The 17,295-nt window shown below is 39.3% G+C and overlaps 1 protein-coding gene and 1 long non-coding RNA gene across 6 annotated transcripts in view; both read left to right on the forward strand.

Annotated features, from left to right (window-relative positions):
* LOC106743360 overlaps positions 1–5,409 on the forward strand; it is a 49,006-nt gene extending 43,597 nt beyond the window's left edge. Inside the window, exon 3 of the long non-coding RNA XR_001374358.1 lies at positions 4,020–5,409. This is a non-coding gene — a long non-coding RNA (uncharacterized LOC106743360). The remainder of the gene's footprint in view (positions 1–4,019) is intronic.
* A 2,253-nt stretch (positions 5,410–7,662) lies between these two features.
* Positions 7,663–13,228, forward strand: LOC106743330 (piggyBac transposable element-derived protein 4-like). 5 transcript variants are annotated; one of them, XR_001374352.1, is made up of 6 exons: positions 7,663–8,044; positions 9,076–9,944; positions 10,046–10,159; positions 10,267–10,347; positions 10,532–12,752; positions 12,831–13,228. XR_001374352.1 is itself a non-coding variant. In XM_014617081.1 (6 exons), exon 6 carries the CDS (start codon positions 10,763–10,765, stop codon positions 12,464–12,466), a length of 1,704 nt encoding a protein of 567 aa, XP_014472567.1. In that variant the 5' UTR covers positions 7,663–8,044; positions 9,076–9,178; positions 9,507–9,944; positions 10,046–10,159; positions 10,267–10,347; positions 10,532–10,762; the 3' UTR covers positions 12,467–13,228. The 5 variants fall into 5 exon arrangements, 4 of the variants coding, with proteins under 4 accessions (XP_014472567.1, XP_014472574.1, XP_014472553.1 ...); XM_014617081.1 differs by having other exon boundaries at positions 9,076–9,178; positions 9,507–9,944; positions 10,532–13,228; XM_014617088.1 differs by having other exon boundaries at positions 9,076–9,178; positions 9,832–9,944; positions 10,532–13,228.
* Positions 13,229–17,295: the final 4,067 nt, after the last annotated feature.

Raw genomic sequence — 17,295 nt, forward strand, 5'->3', positions numbered from 1 at the left:
ATGGAAACCTAGAAAAATTGCGGTTCTGCTAATCAAACATGGTACAGTTGTTGATTCCTGGGAAATTTGCTCGCCGCTTGTTTGTTATTGTTCTCGAATTCCTGCGGGCGAACCGCAATTAATTGCGAAAGATGTGTTTTCATTTGCCTTCGCTTTAATTTATTTTATCGTACACCACATCGATCGTGATTATATTATTGAATTAAGTGGCAATTACATATTTATCACACACTCGTGACTTCAGATCTAATTGTGGAATATATTTATCTAATATTACCTGATATTATAATTCATTATAATTAATAATCTCCACGTGAAAATGGAAAAAAGAATTGGCAGAGTCTGCGATATTCTACATATTCAAAACTGGTATATCGTTCGATATCGATAACCTTTTTCTAATTTCGCAGCAGAGTTATCGCGACACACGCACACATAGAAATTTACGAACGCGATGCAGAGATTGATGAACATGTTGATCTCACTCTGACCAAAATCCCATCGGTCGCGAATAAAGTCGCGAGAATTTTCCCCCTTCTCAGATTGATTAAATTTCGTCAAATTCGCCGAAGACGTTTCCTTCGTCGAAACGGTAATTAATCAAGCCGGCATTTCATGGATTCGCAAATCCCCCAAGGGCTTCCGTTTTTATTGGAAGAACAGCCGTGTCCTCCGTGACTTCTCCGTGAAGAGAAACGTCGGTTGGCTTTACGGTAAATTCGATATGACTGCGATATTGTATGCAAATATATTCTGTTTGGTCCATAAAATGGGAGAAGTTTTTTTAGAAAATTGGAATTCGAACATATTTTCTAATAAAATTCCTATTAAAAAATTTTTGAATAAACTTGGCTTCCTGATACAAAGGTGCTTTTCCGAGATTTTTCAACATCAAAAGCGTCAGTGCAAAATAAAAATACGTTCCCCAGTCGTCGGGAAAGTTAGGAATCAACAGAAGTACAATATTTTTACGTTGTTAATTAAATCGATATTACATAAACTAAGTCAAATTATAAATAACTTTCGACGCAGAGAAGATGACTTTCGTAAAAATTTAGTTAGCGAAATTACTCATAAAAAGTTGATATTAGAATCACCACCTCTTTGGCCGATATTTATATTATATTACATGTATCGCTTTATGGCGTTTAGAGAATAATAAATCTTAGAGAATAAATCTTTTTCCAATTTAGCGAAGTCACTTGCTAATCTTTCCAAATTGAGCTTGCTTTTGAATTAAAATTCTGGTCTAAGTTAGTTTAGAGTTAGATTTTAACTTATTTCGATTAAATTTACCGTAGTTGTCTACTCTGTCGAGTCGTCGAGTACGAAGTTTTATAACGTAACAGCTTTCATTACCTGAAGATTAAAGGTTACCATGCCTCGAGACTCTCTTTGCCTCGTTCCGCTAACAAAATACTTGAAAGTAATCGCCGAATTCGCTGAGATCGCGCTTGGTTTTGCAAGGAATCAAATTTCACTTCTCCGCTGGTGGATAACGAGAGACGCGAGAGATTCGCCTATTTCGAGATTCCTTCTTAAAGAGACGCAACATCGTCGAAACTCGTGAAATGCAGTTCAGCTTGCTAATTGCGAGAAGGCTGAGCTCGCACAGCTGGAAAGTAGGTTACGTTAAGCCCGGTTAAGAATGAAGGCGGACACACTCGTCAAAACGAATGCGGCAAAGCTTACGAGCGCATCTGTGTTTGCTAGCGCGTCCGTATAACAAATGAAATGCGATACCGTATATTGCTCAACAATTTCTGGGAAAATTTACTAACAAGTCGCACGACATATTGCAGTATATCCACATATAGTAGTATTCTGACACATATTTTTAACACATCCCCGCACTATATATATCTTTCTTTCTGTCGTACGCATGGAATATACATATGTATACAGTGTCCAAAAATTCCTGCGTACGGAGTGTACAGGGAGATATTTTATACTAGAAATAATTTTCTCCTTAGCGAAAATGTCGAGGAAGGTTATTATTTATAGTGACTTTTCAACTTTCAACATGACACATTTTTGAAGTTAAGCCTTAGATTAAAATTCTGTTAAAGTCTACTTGAAATTGATCGAGGGAGATAATTTTATTACCCGCTTGTTCGACCGGAGCTTAGCTCGCGAGAAACCCTATTTTTGTTTCCCGGATACTATTGTTCGAGCGCAATTTTGGCAAAGGAAGAAGTTACTTCTTTTGGTGTCAAAGATCTCTCTAAATTCCGCATGCGGGGATTTCGGGACACACCCTATATGTGTGTATATATATATATAAATCTCATGCGCAGCTTTTGTACAGTTTTATTTTATTTATTGATATACGATGCTGCAGTGTCGGCGGCGATGAATAATTCAAAGTCGGGGCGAGCTGACGCTTAAGTAACGAATGCGATCGAACGTGTATTACAGTTTCGTTATGAATAAAGAGCTTTTACGTACAAAATTCGGCCGCCCGGTACTCTTACCTCCGCTTTTGTGCGTTTGTGCGCGTTTCGAGCCGTTCTCAAAGCAATTTCCGCGCGCACTCGCGTCTCGGCCCAGAAAACCGCGAAACACTCTCTCTCCCCCTCTCTCTCTCTCTCTCACTCACTCTCACCCCACCACCAACGTCGCGATTAAACGATCGTGGGAAGCGGAGGATCTGAAAAGAATTAATTAAAATATTGTCAATGGAACGGCGAGGGCACGAGGGGCACTTTTGCTCCTTGAGAAAAAAAGAGATAACGCTTCGCTCACCTTCGAAAGAGCGCGGGCTGGTCGCGTTTTTCGCGTCGCGGCGTCTTATTCGCGCAAAACTACGTTCATTATTACCGGCTGTTTCCGCGGACTCTCGCAAACGCGAGTTTGCCGTCAAAGCGGTGCCCACGTATGCACGTGTGCACAGCGACACGTCTTTTAATTAAATATTCAGCCCGAACCCAGCCCACATTCAAACGCGTTTTGTCCGCCTAATTGCTGCGCTTATGCTCGATGCTCGAAAGACTCGGCGTGATGATTAAAGGATTGAAGTAATTAAGAAATTGGAGTAAGATATCGATTTTCCCAATGAGATGTCAACCCCTACGGCCACGCGCACGTGTCCTTTACTCGACTCACTACGTTGTGGATTTAATCCTGCGGGTCACGAAAGCGCATCCGCGACCGCACGCGACGTTTCCTCGTGCGCGCATACACGCGCCCGGGGTCATCATTGCGGCGGGTGCTGCACGCAGTGGCTGTCGTGTTTCGTGACCGCAAAATCACGGCGAGCGGTCGGGCGATTTTCGAACGTGTCCGCCGGCTCGAGAAACCGCGACGTGTAGGAGAATTTAATGTGGGTTTATATTACCGACATATAATACGGACAGACGTAGCGCGATTACCTACTGAATTACGAGGGGGGAGAAGGGCGCCGCACATCGAAATTATGAGTGGATGTGGGTATCAGCCGGGTGAACAGAGAAAGAGAAAAGAGAGAGAGAGAGAGAAAGGGAGAAAATGAGAGAATTGACGGGAGCGATGTAAGAACGCTCGAAACAGGCGGGTATTGATCTGAGAACGACTTGAATTCTTCAGCAATTCTCTCGCGTGTCTGTATGTGTCGAACGCCAGATGGTGGATACCACCAGGCCTCGGTCAGCTCAAGATTTATCACTCCGCGAAACTGTACCGTCAGCTAGAGAGCCAGCGAGAGGGGAAAAAGAGAGGGAGAAAGATGGAGGTGGAAGGAGAAAGAGAGAGGCGTCTCGCTCGCGGCGCTTAAATGTTGTATTAACTCGTCAACCGGCGTTGAATGGTGGAGCGCTTTAATTAACGCGAGATCCGGTATTACGCTCGTTTCGATTAAAGTCCATAGCGCGTAAAGCACCGTCGGCCAGTGTTTAATATATATATATATATATATGTATGTGTGTGTATTTATATAGAGTCCGCCACCAAAATCCGGACAAATTAAAATATCAAAATATCCCGCCTCATTTGACTTCGATGGTAGGTCGTTGTTAACGTTCGGACATGTCAAATGTTTGCAGTAACCTCAGAATGTCCAAGCAGATGATCGAATGCGGAGTATAACCGAAGAACGGCGATAATCGAAGGCCGTCGCGCTGGGCGCTCGCAGATCGAAGTTATTCGGTTTGTTGGGTACCCGAGATCGACCTTATATGAGTTGCGACTAAATATATAATAGCCAGGACGAAATTTCCGGCCTCTGTTCACGTCCTAGGCGTCGTCTCCAGTGAGGGTCACGTCATGCCGCCACATTTCTTTCAAAAGAAAGAAACTGTCACGAAAGAGGTTTATTTACGCGTGTTGACGAGGGTAGTGAAGCCGTGGATAGATACCGTGGCCGCCGGGAGGCCGTACGTCTTTCAGCGGGACAGCGCGCCAGCACAAACAAGTCATTTACTTCAAAACCGGCTGTAGGATAATGTGGACATGTTTTGGCCCAAGAAATCCTGGCCTTTGAATCCATTGGATTACTACGTGCGGAGCGTCATTGAACGAGTGACCAACAAGTTGAGACATCCCAACGTGACATCTGACAGGCCGCTATCGAGGCGGCATTCGCCAATATGGGCAAGGACGCGGTTGCAGAGAGCGTGTCAGCGCTTCAGGACGAGGATCGAAGCAGTCATCGAAGCAAAAGGGGGTTACATAGAATAATTTTACTCTAAAAAGATACCGCTAGTGATGTATAAAAAGTTTTTTTGTAATTTTTACACTTCGACGAACTGAATTTTGTTTACAAATTGTTCATTTTGTCCGGATTTTGATGGCGGGCCCTGCATATACATGTACATGCGACGCTTATATCCTCGTTATCTCTGTCATATAATTTTCGATATATTTTAATAAAGCAAAATCGTTTGTGTGTACATGAAAGAGACACCAATCGAACGGTGATCGGATAAAAGGCGGAGGAGATTTATGATGTGAGAAATTCGCGAGATCAGAGTTAATCGTTTTTTAATTTGAAACTGACACTGAAGGAGCGACGGAGAAATGATACGGGATATCGTAATGTGTCGCGGAAGGCAGTATTACCGCTGCTCGCTGCATATTGTTGCTTAGTAGCTAACATACGTTTGCTATCTTTCACTCTTTAACGCATACATAGCGGGGCACAAAGATCGTGTTAAGACTTGTAAAGAGATATCTGTAACGAGTAGATGTTATTTTTACAGCTCCTGTTAATTCTCACTTTTCTTTTTTATAGCCGACATGATCGGCGATAGATCGATACGCACGATGTCCGGTCATTGGCGCGTCGATTCGCCAACGGGCGATCGATCGAAGCTGTAATGACAGGACACTCTATATGACCCCGGTTGTCGAATATTTTCACATCTCAGTCTGCAAATTGACTCGTTCGCCGCAAATTTCAACGTAGCCTAGTCGAAATTGATATTTTTTATAGCACTATAGAAAGACTAATAAATCTATATGGAGAAAGGGATTAAAATCAATTCAAGACTTACATTCTTATATACCTATATTCTTATATGTAAACAAGAAAATATAATCTTACGTGACGATAAAACTTGCCTGCATGAAGGTATTTTCTATTTAACCCTTTTAGTGCCGAGCAAAATCGTATCTATGCGAAGAATACTGAGCCAATTTGACGAATTTGCTAAGGTTTGGGAAGAAGCTCATAAAAACCAAACTAAAAATGATATTTACAAAATTCAAAAAGCAGCATATTACGAAATAAAGAAAGAATAAAGTAATGCCAATTGTATTTCAGTATTTGTTGAAAATCATACGAATAACATCAATATAAAACATGATGAAAAACATAGAAACAAGTTTCTCTTCTACAAACAATATTTGCACATAAGAATAATCATCGTTTGATCACAGTTTTATGTAGATCACGTAGTATGAAGTATAAGTATTACATTTTCAATTATTTTTAACAAAATAACTAATATCGGACCTGAGAACGAAACTGTCCCGTGTCGAGTTTCTATCTTATCGCTCCAGTGTATACAGAGCCTCGGCACCAATCAGCATAGAATATAACAAAAAGTTAAACCCAAAAACAATTTTTTTTAATTCTTTTGCAATGAAATTAGACCGTTTATAACGTTTTATAAATTTATTTTGACATAGAGCTTTCTCGCAATGCGAATAGTAAGACGCCTTCGGTTACGCTACGATATATCGTCGTTCGGCATTAAAAGCGTTAATTCCACCAAAAATATCACATTCTTGTCATTCAAGAATAATTTTTGTGAAATGGGAGGAAAAATGTTGGATACAGGAAGAACGATATCTTCAAATTGATACAATTCTTAGTTTGTAAATATAGTTTTTTCTATCCAATATTTTATTACGTTAAATTTCACAAAATTTTTTACTGCGTGTTCAATTTCTTCATGTAAACAAGTTTTATCTTGATATAATAATAGGTTTAATAGGCGGATTCTAACTCAGGAACTCCGAGGGAAGTACGAGAAAGGGGGTTGCCGCAGGGCGCGAGGGCTGACGTCACGCGCGCGGGGACTGACGTCACGTACTGTATTACCGACCATTGTTATCCCGTCCAGCAGTCGATATTTTTCCAGCGATTGATATTCCTCCAGCGGCCGGTAAACGGACCCCTCCAGCGGCCTACGTTCGATCGCCACCCGCGACAACGTTGCGCTATTATCCAGCGAAGACAAGTGGCTCAGTTTCGACAACTACAGCAGGAAAGAGCGGGCCTCATTTGTGGTGTATGCAGACCTGGACTGCACGCTAGAAAAGATTGCAAAAGACAACTCAAAAGAATATACATTATATCATCATAAGATATTTAGTATAGGATATTACACGCGTTGCTCGTACGATAATTCATTATCCGGATATCATTTTCATCGCGATACCGATTGCGTCTCGTGATTCGTCGAGCCAGTTGGAAAAATTAGCGCATCATGTAAAGAATATTTTATCTAATAATATTTCCATGGAAACTCCGCCGAAAGATCGGTGGGAGACATTTCATAGCGCAACGCACTGTCACATGTGCGAGAAACCACTCGAGACAGATGATACGAGAGTGCGCGATCATTGCTATTTTATCGGTCGCTTTAGAGGTCCCGTACATTCAAATTGTAATTTAAATTATAAGAATTTATTTTGTATTCCCATAGTTTTTCGCAATTTATCAGGTTACGATTCGCAATTTTATTATAAAGGAAATAGCTAATACGTTTGAAGACTCAATTAATATGCTGCCAATAATCAAAGAAAAATATATTTCAAAGTTGCGAAATTGCATACAGTTACGATTCATCGATTCGTATAAATTTCCAAGTACCAATCTCGACAATATAATTTATTCGAAATGAACTCAAAAAGAATTCCTTTCTGACATTTCGAAATGAATTTCATAGAAATATAATAATATTACTGTTGATTTCTTACAGAGTTAATTGAAGTTGTTCTGAAAGAGTCCTTCTTTCTGTTCGTAATAAATTCAAGAAGAATTTATTACTGGCCAGACAATAAATTAATTGTGTTTGGTTTTATAAATCGAAGATGTCAGTTTGCTCTGGTTGCTCCAGGATAATCGTTTCATTAGCTAGCATTATTACATTAAAATAATCTTAAGGACAAACCGATTCACAACCGCTGAACGCAGCTATTACCACAACGTAATACGCATGCGCAGTCTGTGATAGTTTTCCGAGGTAACATTGCAATGTGCTTCTGTTTCTCTGGTCTTCCCGCTATTTCCCATTTCCATATTGATGTTATAATATTGGTTGTTTTCCATATTTGTGACGACGTGCTCGGCATTAGCATTAATAAAATTCATCATTTATCAAGAAGATGAGGAGATCATGGGTTTTAAAGATCAAACATTTTGTCAAATCTGAATAAATTCATTGCAAATAGACATAACCTCCTCATCGCGCATGTGGTGATGATCAAATCTTGTTTTGATTCCGATTTGTACAAGGTCCCTGCTTGGCTCATGCAGGCATTTTATCAAGTTAATAACAAACTTTGAGTTTGTTCTGAAAACGAGAAGGAACTGGCCCGTCGCACCTACACATTGCTGAAAGTAAGTGATTTTGCATTAACTCAATTTCTTACCTCTTTGTGTGTACTTATGTGCTCTCACACTCATATATTTTTAAATAGAAAAATTACTGTCTATTGATATAATACTTATACGCCCCTGTTTGTATAACGTTTGTATAACGCATTTATATATCTTATTGATTGTAATGATTTAATGCTTTTCATGGGTGCCTTCCAATAAGTAACATGATGTTGTACAAAGCTATTTTATTGGCTACATGTTATCTAAGTTGTATTCTCAGATAATATGTAATCAATAAAAGCTTCGTGTAACACCATGTTTCTTTTTAGAAGGCGATATTCCTCAGGACTAGTCATTTTTATTTTTCAAATTTCCTTGTGATACCAGTTCTCTACTTGAAGCAAAAGTTGATTAGACGATGAAATTATAAGTAAATTATTAATTTCTCTCTTAAGCTTCTTCATATTTATTTAAGTTTACATTGGTAACTTTTCCCGATATATTACATTTTATACTTACGTTAAATTACAAATAAAAATGTTTTTATGTATATTGTACATAATAATCATTTCCTCAGAAGACATTAAGGTGGAGTGTTTTAAAAAGATCTACTTTAACATGTTACAACAGTCATTGAAAACATTTAAAAAGAAATTAATCATGATATTTTCTATTCCATCATCATACAAACAAACAACTGTCTTTCTTTTTACAACCCACTGCAGGCGAAGCAGAACAGCGACAAGAATAAATTAGCTATGATGAATATTAAAATCCAGTTTATATTTGTACGTTATCACATAAAATAAGACAATATGCAGTAATAATACGCAACACTTTATAAACGCTATAGAAATAATAAACAAAATTTCTATTTTAAATATTTTTCATTTTATAATTTCATCAGACGACATATTTAATTGAAAGTAATAAGTTTCTCGTAACTTTTGTTGTAACGAAATTTTAAAATATTTTCTTCCATAACGTTGTTATACAAATAATAATCTTGTAATATGTATTCAAATTTTTTATAACATTTATATTTTCAGGATCAATGACCGAAGAACGATTTATGACATACGAGGGCAAATCAATAAGTACCCGTGTTTGAAGACAAGCGGCGTTGCTGATGCAATTTGGCAATACCACCGTGTACGTAGGCTGCTGAAAAAGTTTCTGCAATCTAATACTTCCAATGGCGCCAACGTTCTGTTACTATCATATCCGTAAAATTAGACGTTTCTAACTTATAATTCAGTTGACAGTTTGTACCCAGCCAACTAGTTTTGTTTGCATAGTATTTTAAAAGAAGTTATTTTGTGAGAAAATGGAAATTTCGTGTGAAAATTTTCGGTCAATGAGTTTTTACGATTACAAATGTAGTCTATTTCCGAAACAATGCATCGATCGACTTCATTTGGCTTTTGAGGATGAAGCACCATCCAATAGAACCGTTTATAATTGGTTTGCCGAATTCCAGCGTGGACACACCTTTCTTAGTGACGAATTTCGTGAAGGTCGTCTATCCACGTCTGTTGTCACTAATGTTGGTGCGTGAAATGATTCAGCGAGATCGGCATGTGACATATCGCGAGATTCAAATTTCGCCACAGTCAAATTGGTCGAATTGCGCTACGAATTACTGCCGCATCCACCACCGTACTCTCCGGATTTGGCCCCCTGCGACTTCTTTTTGTTTGCAAACTTGAAAAAATGGCTCGGTGGAGAGAGATTCACGTCGAGTGAGGAGGTCATCGCTGAAACAGAAGCTTATTTTGCAGAGTTCGACAAATTGTATTTTTCAGAGGGGTTAAAAAATGGCAGGGGCGTTGGGAAAAGTGTATCCTCCTGAAAAGGGATTACGTTGAAAAATTAAAAAAAAATTTGCGTGAGAAACTTGCGTCTTCATTACTAACGGGTACGTAGTGATTTGCCCTCGTATTACAAGTACCTCAACACAAAGTTAAACCATATTATCAATTTATCGATTATTGAAAAATCGTTATACATACGTGCCAGATAAAATGGATGAAGGAGGAGAGTATTTTGCCGAACTTCCCTTTAAACACTGTACAAGAATTTGAACGATTTCAACAAAATCTCGTCGAGCCATTGGAAGTACAAAAACTATATGTACGAAATCATTTGTCATACTTTTTTGTATAATACTACTACTTTATATAATACTACTTTTGTATAATACACAAATCGTAATGATGTATCTGTTTTTATTTTCACAGATTTGAGAGATAAAGATGATCGGAGGGTTTGATCCGGACAAATTCATCAGAGCCACATTGCGCTTCTTGATGTCGGATGAAGTTAGTATTATAATATTCCTGCTCAGAAAAACAGAATTCTAAAATTTCAAAGTACTCGAATTTCTGGAATTATTATCCGAGTTAATAAGCAACATTTTCTTTTGTAGTTCTTAGATAACCAAATATTAATGTTGAATTCCTTGTATAATATCTACATATCTAATTGCAAAATGTTATGTTGCAGAAACCATTTCTAAGATGATGAACGTTCTTAACACTTTATCGACCGCTAGCCTATTAATCGGCTTTTTGTCGCCAACGCTCATCGACCGATAGCATATTAATCGGTTTTCACGGTGATAAACAGTATAATTATATAAACAGTTGTTTGTTATTTAGTATTGAAGTAAAACTAGTTGCGTTGCTCTGTAAGCTCCCACATTTTTATATTATTTTGAAAAATTTACCGTTCGCGATGAACGAAAAAAAAATTATTGGAGAATTTTATTTAGATGATCTATCAGATTGTCCTGACAGTTATTCAGGAAGTGATAGTGGTGATGAAAGTGATGGCAGCGATATAATAATTGGGAAGCGAGGTTCAGAAGACTATGAGATAAGTAACGTCGAAGGCGATGCAAATAACGTTAGAGATAACGATGGCATATGGTCGACGAACGATGAAACAATAATTTTGGAACCTTTCGAAGGCAGCCCCGGCATAAAAATTATGCCAAGTTCTCCAGAAAGTATGATGGATAGTGTCAATTTATTCATTGGAAATGACTTTTTCGAGTACTTGGTGAGAGAAAGCAATAGATATCATTATCAGGCCATGGAAAAATATAAAATTCCATCAAGAGTGAAAAAATGGACAGATATAACGGTGCCGGAAATGAAGAAGTTTTTAGGGCTAATAGTTTTAATGGGACAAATAAAGAAGGACGTTCTCTACAACTATTGGTCCACTGATCGAAGTATAGAAACTCCATTCTTCTCACAAGTAATGAGCAGGAATAGATTTGTGCAAATAATGCAGAGCTGGCATTTTTGCAACAATGAGAACATTTCTCATAATTCACATAGGCTTGCTAAAATTCAGCCTGTCGTCGATTATTTAAAGCAAAAATTTATCGATGTATATAAACCCTGTCAACAATTGTCTTTGGATGAGTGTGTAATTCCGTGGAGAGGTAGACTTTCGATTAAAACGTATAATCCCGCAAAAATTACAAAATACGGAATACTTGTGAGAGTGCTGTGTGAAGCTGTCACAGGATACGTATGTAACTTTCACGTGTATGCTGCTGATGGCAAAAAATTAGAAGACACTGTTTTAACGGTTATTGAACCATATAAGAACATTTGGCACCAGATTTATCAAGACAATTACTATAACAGTGTCAATATGGCTAAAATTCTTATGAAAAATAAAGTGCGAGTGTGCGGAACCATTCGAAAAAATAGAGGTCTTCCTCGATCACTCCAAATAATACAACTTTCAAAAGGCCAGTATGAATTTCGTAGAAATCATCAAATTTTGTTGGAAGTATGGAATAATGGCAAAAGAAACGTCAATATGATCTCAACTATACATTCTGCACAATTAACAGAATCCAGAAATAGAAGTAAAAAATCAAACGGCCCCATACAGAAGCCTAGGCAAATGCCTAATTCAATCGTAAATTATAACAAATATATGAAGGGCGTAGATCGCGCGGACCAATATCTATCGTATTATTCCATTTTTAGAAAAACAAAAAAGTGGACTAAACGAGTTGTAATGTTTTTTATCAACTGTGCACTTTTCAATTCATTTAAAGCATACACAGTTCTCAACGGAAAAAATATTACCTACAATAATTTCCTGCACAAAGTGGCAGTTTCGTGGATAGAAGATTGTGAAACTAATTGTACAGAACAAGATGACGATCTACCTAATTCTGAACCCACAAGAAGAACACCCAGATTAGACCATCCCGGAAGACTGTCGAATTTCGGAAAACATAAACTTATAAATATAGTGACCAGCGGTCGAAGTGTAAAACCTCAAAGACAATGTAGAGTTTGTACAATTAAAAAAAAAAGAAGTAGAACATGTTTTGTCTGTAAATTTTGCAATGTTCCACTACACAAAGGCGACTGTTTTGAACGATATCATACTTTAAAAAAATATTAAACTATTTCTTATTTGAAGTATGTCAATGTATGGATTATGGTATATTATATAACTATTTAACTGAAAACCGTTGTAATAGATAAAATAAATATAATTTAGCATTAATATCATCAAAATAAAAGAACTTATTAAATCGAATTATCCTATAATAATAGAAAACGGGCAATTTTATCTGAGCATACGAAAAGCACAGATACTCCCGCGCGACAGTCTAAACCGAAACAGAGCCGGCGCCAGGAAGGATTTGCGGCCGAGCGGACGTGCGTATGCTGTTGAACCGCTAGCGGTCGGTAAAGTGTTAAGTAATAGTGCAATATCTTTTTGTATCGACTTTAATATACTAAAGTCTTTTTTTTTTTTTTAGGTTGTATATTCTCGATATGCTACCCCATACTTTCTTGTGTAACAGACTGTAAATGCTACCTCGAATTCATTACGAATTCCTATGGAGTATAAAAGGAATTCTTCTTGCATCTGAAGAAGGACTCACAAATGGTGACGCAAAAATGAACTCTTTTTGAACTTTTAAGAATAATTTTAGAACAGAAATGCGATAAAGAAAGAATTCATTTCATAATTTACGAGTTCAAAAAGAATTTTTTTCGAATTCTTTTTGCTATCTGGGCGGAGGATGAGCGAGAGATATTTTTTATATTATCTTTATTAATTATTTGTTATTTGTAAAGTTTATGAATAAGTTTTCACGCAGAGTTTTATGGTGACAACAAATGTTTTATTTAACATTCCGATAATTCAGTGAGAGAAAATAAAATAAAACATTGACAGGATGCAATGTGCGTTCTTGTTCTATTTGCCCGGTGCATATTTTTCATATAAATGTTCTGAGCTACAGCTCCGTATTGCCAGATATGACAATATCGACTATAACTTTTTCAATACGATATTTTTATATATCTATATTATTTATTAAAAAAACACGGAGTGCCCTAATGTTCAGATTAATATATTCTCCGATATTATTCACGCTGATGATTATCAAGAACAATTGGTTTTACAGAAATTTGCAATCGCTAATACCTGGATGGCCCATAATGCAATATTAATTCAAATTTATTTATTTTACCGCTTCACTTATCGTTAAGTTCTATGACAGCCTTGGTTGCTCGTTAAAGACGGTAACGGCTTGTAGCGGAGATTGCAACTAATAAAAATTAACGGGTCGTTTTAATCGGAATTTAGCGGAGAAGCAAACCTTATTTAACCGACGCTTGAACCTGTTAGCAGAAACAGACTTCTTGCGACACCGCTAGATGGCACTAGACAGTCCTGGAGTTGCACTTTATTAGATCTAGCGGAGATTCGGTTATTATTCCAAAAATTGTAATTCCAAAATTTCCGCTACGAGTCGCCACTACTTTTACTAACAACTCAAGGTCGTAACACGACTCAATAGCTGGTCAGACGGACTTTATTTTTGAGTAGTACGACTCAACTGCGGAAGAAAAATGGAAACTTTTATCCTTGAACAAAATAATAATCGAACATTTATCAACAGGATAAACTTTGGCTTCTATCTACTAATGAGAAGCAAGAGAATGTCTGGGTGTTTTGACGTTTAATTATATTGTTACACTACTGAAAAATGAGATGAAAGTCACAGACTCCTAAAGTCAACTCAAATAAAGTAGCTATATGTATAGTCATAATAAGTAATAGGAGAGTCTATGAATGAAAAAATTCAACGCGTTGTTCAACGATTAAATCAGATTTTCTAGACGAAAAGTTAATGTTAGACTGAAAGTGCAACACCTGTCAGGATTTTTTATTTACTTGTTGAAATCTCGACACATTTTTCCCCAAATTACCGATATACTTCTCTATTCATCTACTCCCGACCAATCGACGTTGATTCTCCGACGGTAATTTTCACCAAACTCCGATTAAACCAATCGACGATTAACCGATAGGATCGTCAGAAGCAACTATGTCATTTGTCTTTCGTCGAAAAAATAAAAAGTCGGTAATTTTCTATCCGTGGTGATAAAAACTGGCTTGACCAATAATGACTTGACACGTATATCGTGAGAAGAGAGCATGAGAAAGAGAGAGAGGGAGCACACTTTCTCTCTCTCTCTCTCTCTCTCTCCGTTTAATAACAAACTATGCTTTATCTTCCATGTTGGCAACTCTGTTAAACGACCGTTACGTTAATCCGTAGTTTCGCGAAAGTCGGCGCGAGGGGCGGTCGGCATCGGCCGATAGTTTCGTGTTCGGGAAAGTAGAGACGGGGGATCCGATGCGGTCGAGCGCGATTTCGGGAACCGGGCCCGCCGCGTAGAAGGCGCGTGTCGGCCGGGGAAGTGCTTGTCCGTGGTTTCGCGCGCGGACGGAACGGCGCGGCGCGCGAATAATTTGTCGCCGGCGGCGGCGACGGCGGCAGCGATGGAGACAGCAGGCAGCAGGATGAGGAGAGTCGCGGCGGGACATGGCGCGGCGACGGGTAGCGGCAATAAGAAGGTAAGGGAAAAACCGTTGGTTTCGAGCGCGGAAATTTATGGGTCGCGACGTGTCGACGGAAACCTTAAATTTTAACGTTCCTGTCGCGCGCGAGAGAGGAGAGAGAGAGGGAGAGGGAGCATCCGCGCTCGCAGTCGGGGTCGGTCCTTTTGCGTCGGATAAGGACCTGGGAAAGGGGGATTACGACGCGGAGTACGCTGCACCAGGGTGCGCGGGGGTGGACGGCGGAGAAATGTAGGAGGAGAGAAGGGAAGCGAGAGGAAGAGAGAGAGAGAGGGACAAAGCGTCACTAGACGGAGGGGAAGAGAGAGGGATGGAAGAAGGGGAGAAGGGTGGATGAACCGGCGACGGTTGCGGGTTATAACGCGGTGCAGCTCGCGCGGGGCATCCGAATAAAATGATAATAAACCGCGCGTCGGGGCGACGGCATATCCGACGGCGCGCGCGTTTCGTCGCTCCTGGCTTTCGGCGACGCGTATTCCCAAAACACGGTGGCGTTCTAACTCCCATGTCCATGCCGGCGACGATCGCGCGAGGTAAAACCGTGGAGACGCTTTTGAAATGAAACTCAATATGTCCGGGCAGAAGGGAGACGCGCAGAGAGTGTTGAAAATTGAGAAAATCTGGCGGACGAGCCGCGGCTGGTAAGAAGTTTCTATTGTTCACGTATCAAGATACTTACAGTTAGATACGTCAGATGATGAAAACCCAGCAACATCAGCAACACCGACTAACATACACAAGTAACGCAACATCGATGATATAATTTCCCATTGGACAATGTAAATGTAATGTAACGCGCATGTTACGCAACGGTTACATTGTTGAGTTGGAAAGTTATGGAACGTTGTGTTGATGTGATTTATGTTATTTATGTGAACGTTAGTTGATGTTCGCTGGGAGGATGCAGGAAAATCGTCAGAACGCCTACGACGGCGTCGTTCAGCTTGCATAATACGAAAAGAGCACCGAGTATATGGGTGTCTTCGTCGATCGATCGTTGGGAAAATTCCCCGAGATGGTCCGTTGCATCGCCGACCCGATCTCTTATCTAACTTTTGGGATTTGTCGGCGGTGCGTTATGGTGTAATAAAGTTTAAGTAATTTCGCCGCCGGGTCGAGTTTGCCCGCGCCCGTAACGCAGTAAAATGTCGGCGTTATAAAAGATTAGAAAGTACAGTGCACACAAATGCGTTTTAAGGAGATAAGACAAAAGAGCCCGGTGTGCGATTGCCTCTTCTTTTACAATGGCTGAAAATCGCTTATGTAAAACGGGCAGTTAGTCACTTCCTTCGATCGCTTCTCATAATTTCGGTTGATTCAATTTCAATCAATTTTTAAAATATTCGCAAGACCTTTGTGCACGCTCGGTGCTTTTATACTTCCTTTGTTCGCGAAATATTAATGTATATGCGGTACTAGTTAATTTCAAACGAAGTTTTTACATAACATATGTACTTAATTTGTATTTCTCTTTGCACATATTCTCACATAACACGAAACTATACTGTTAATTGAACTCGGAACACGATTAATTTGAACTTTCGGCCTGCTCTCACCTCTCAATTTGATTTTTTATATATATGAGAAATTCTCTACGTTTGAACTTTCATACAGTACATCCATACGCAACATTTAAAATGTACCCATCTGGATTTTCTAACACCAAAGGTACAAGCGAAAGTAAAATTTATATCGGATATTTCATCTCCGATCGATCATGTTCCTTTTTTTTTTGCGGTAATGTGAGCTTAAAATTGAAACTGTAACTTGAACTACTAAGAGAAGAGAAGACAAAAGAGATTTGTAAGGGCAGAAAACGAAGCGTCTTTCTTTTTTTTTTCTTTCTCTATTCTTCTCGCTTTGTCTCTCTCTCCCTTTTTCTTCGTAAATCTTCCATGCGTGTAACTCATCTGACGAGGAAGCCGCGGCACTCTCGTCGCAAGCGGAGTTGTTTATGCTTTCCTGTGCAGCGCTTTCTGAAATATGCAAATCGCGAATCCGCATAATGGCGTTATCGCGGTAGGACACCGGCGACGACGACGACGATGACGGCGACGACGCCGGCGAGATAGTTGAATTCACCTCGCGAATCTTTCGCCGACTTCAAACGGCGCGCCCCGTTCGTTCGACGAAGGACATTGCGTTTATCGCATCGCGATAAATGCACGATCTGTCATTCCCGGCGCGAGTCGCGAATCCTCGAATCCGAAACGAAGCTGTTACCGCGTCAACTGGAAACCACGTGTTGTGATGGCGAGAATGGCCGTCGCGATGGCATTACGTGTCTCCTTGACATTATGTGTAACGCTTGGCCAGCATGTCCAGGAAATTACATGTACTGCCGATAC

Source organism: Dinoponera quadriceps, unplaced genomic scaffold (assembly GCF_001313825.1).
Source record: "Dinoponera quadriceps isolate SergipeBrazil2010 unplaced genomic scaffold, ASM131382v1 scaffold3, whole genome shotgun sequence".
In the NCBI taxonomy this organism is placed as follows: domain Eukaryota; kingdom Metazoa; phylum Arthropoda; class Insecta; order Hymenoptera; family Formicidae; genus Dinoponera; species Dinoponera quadriceps.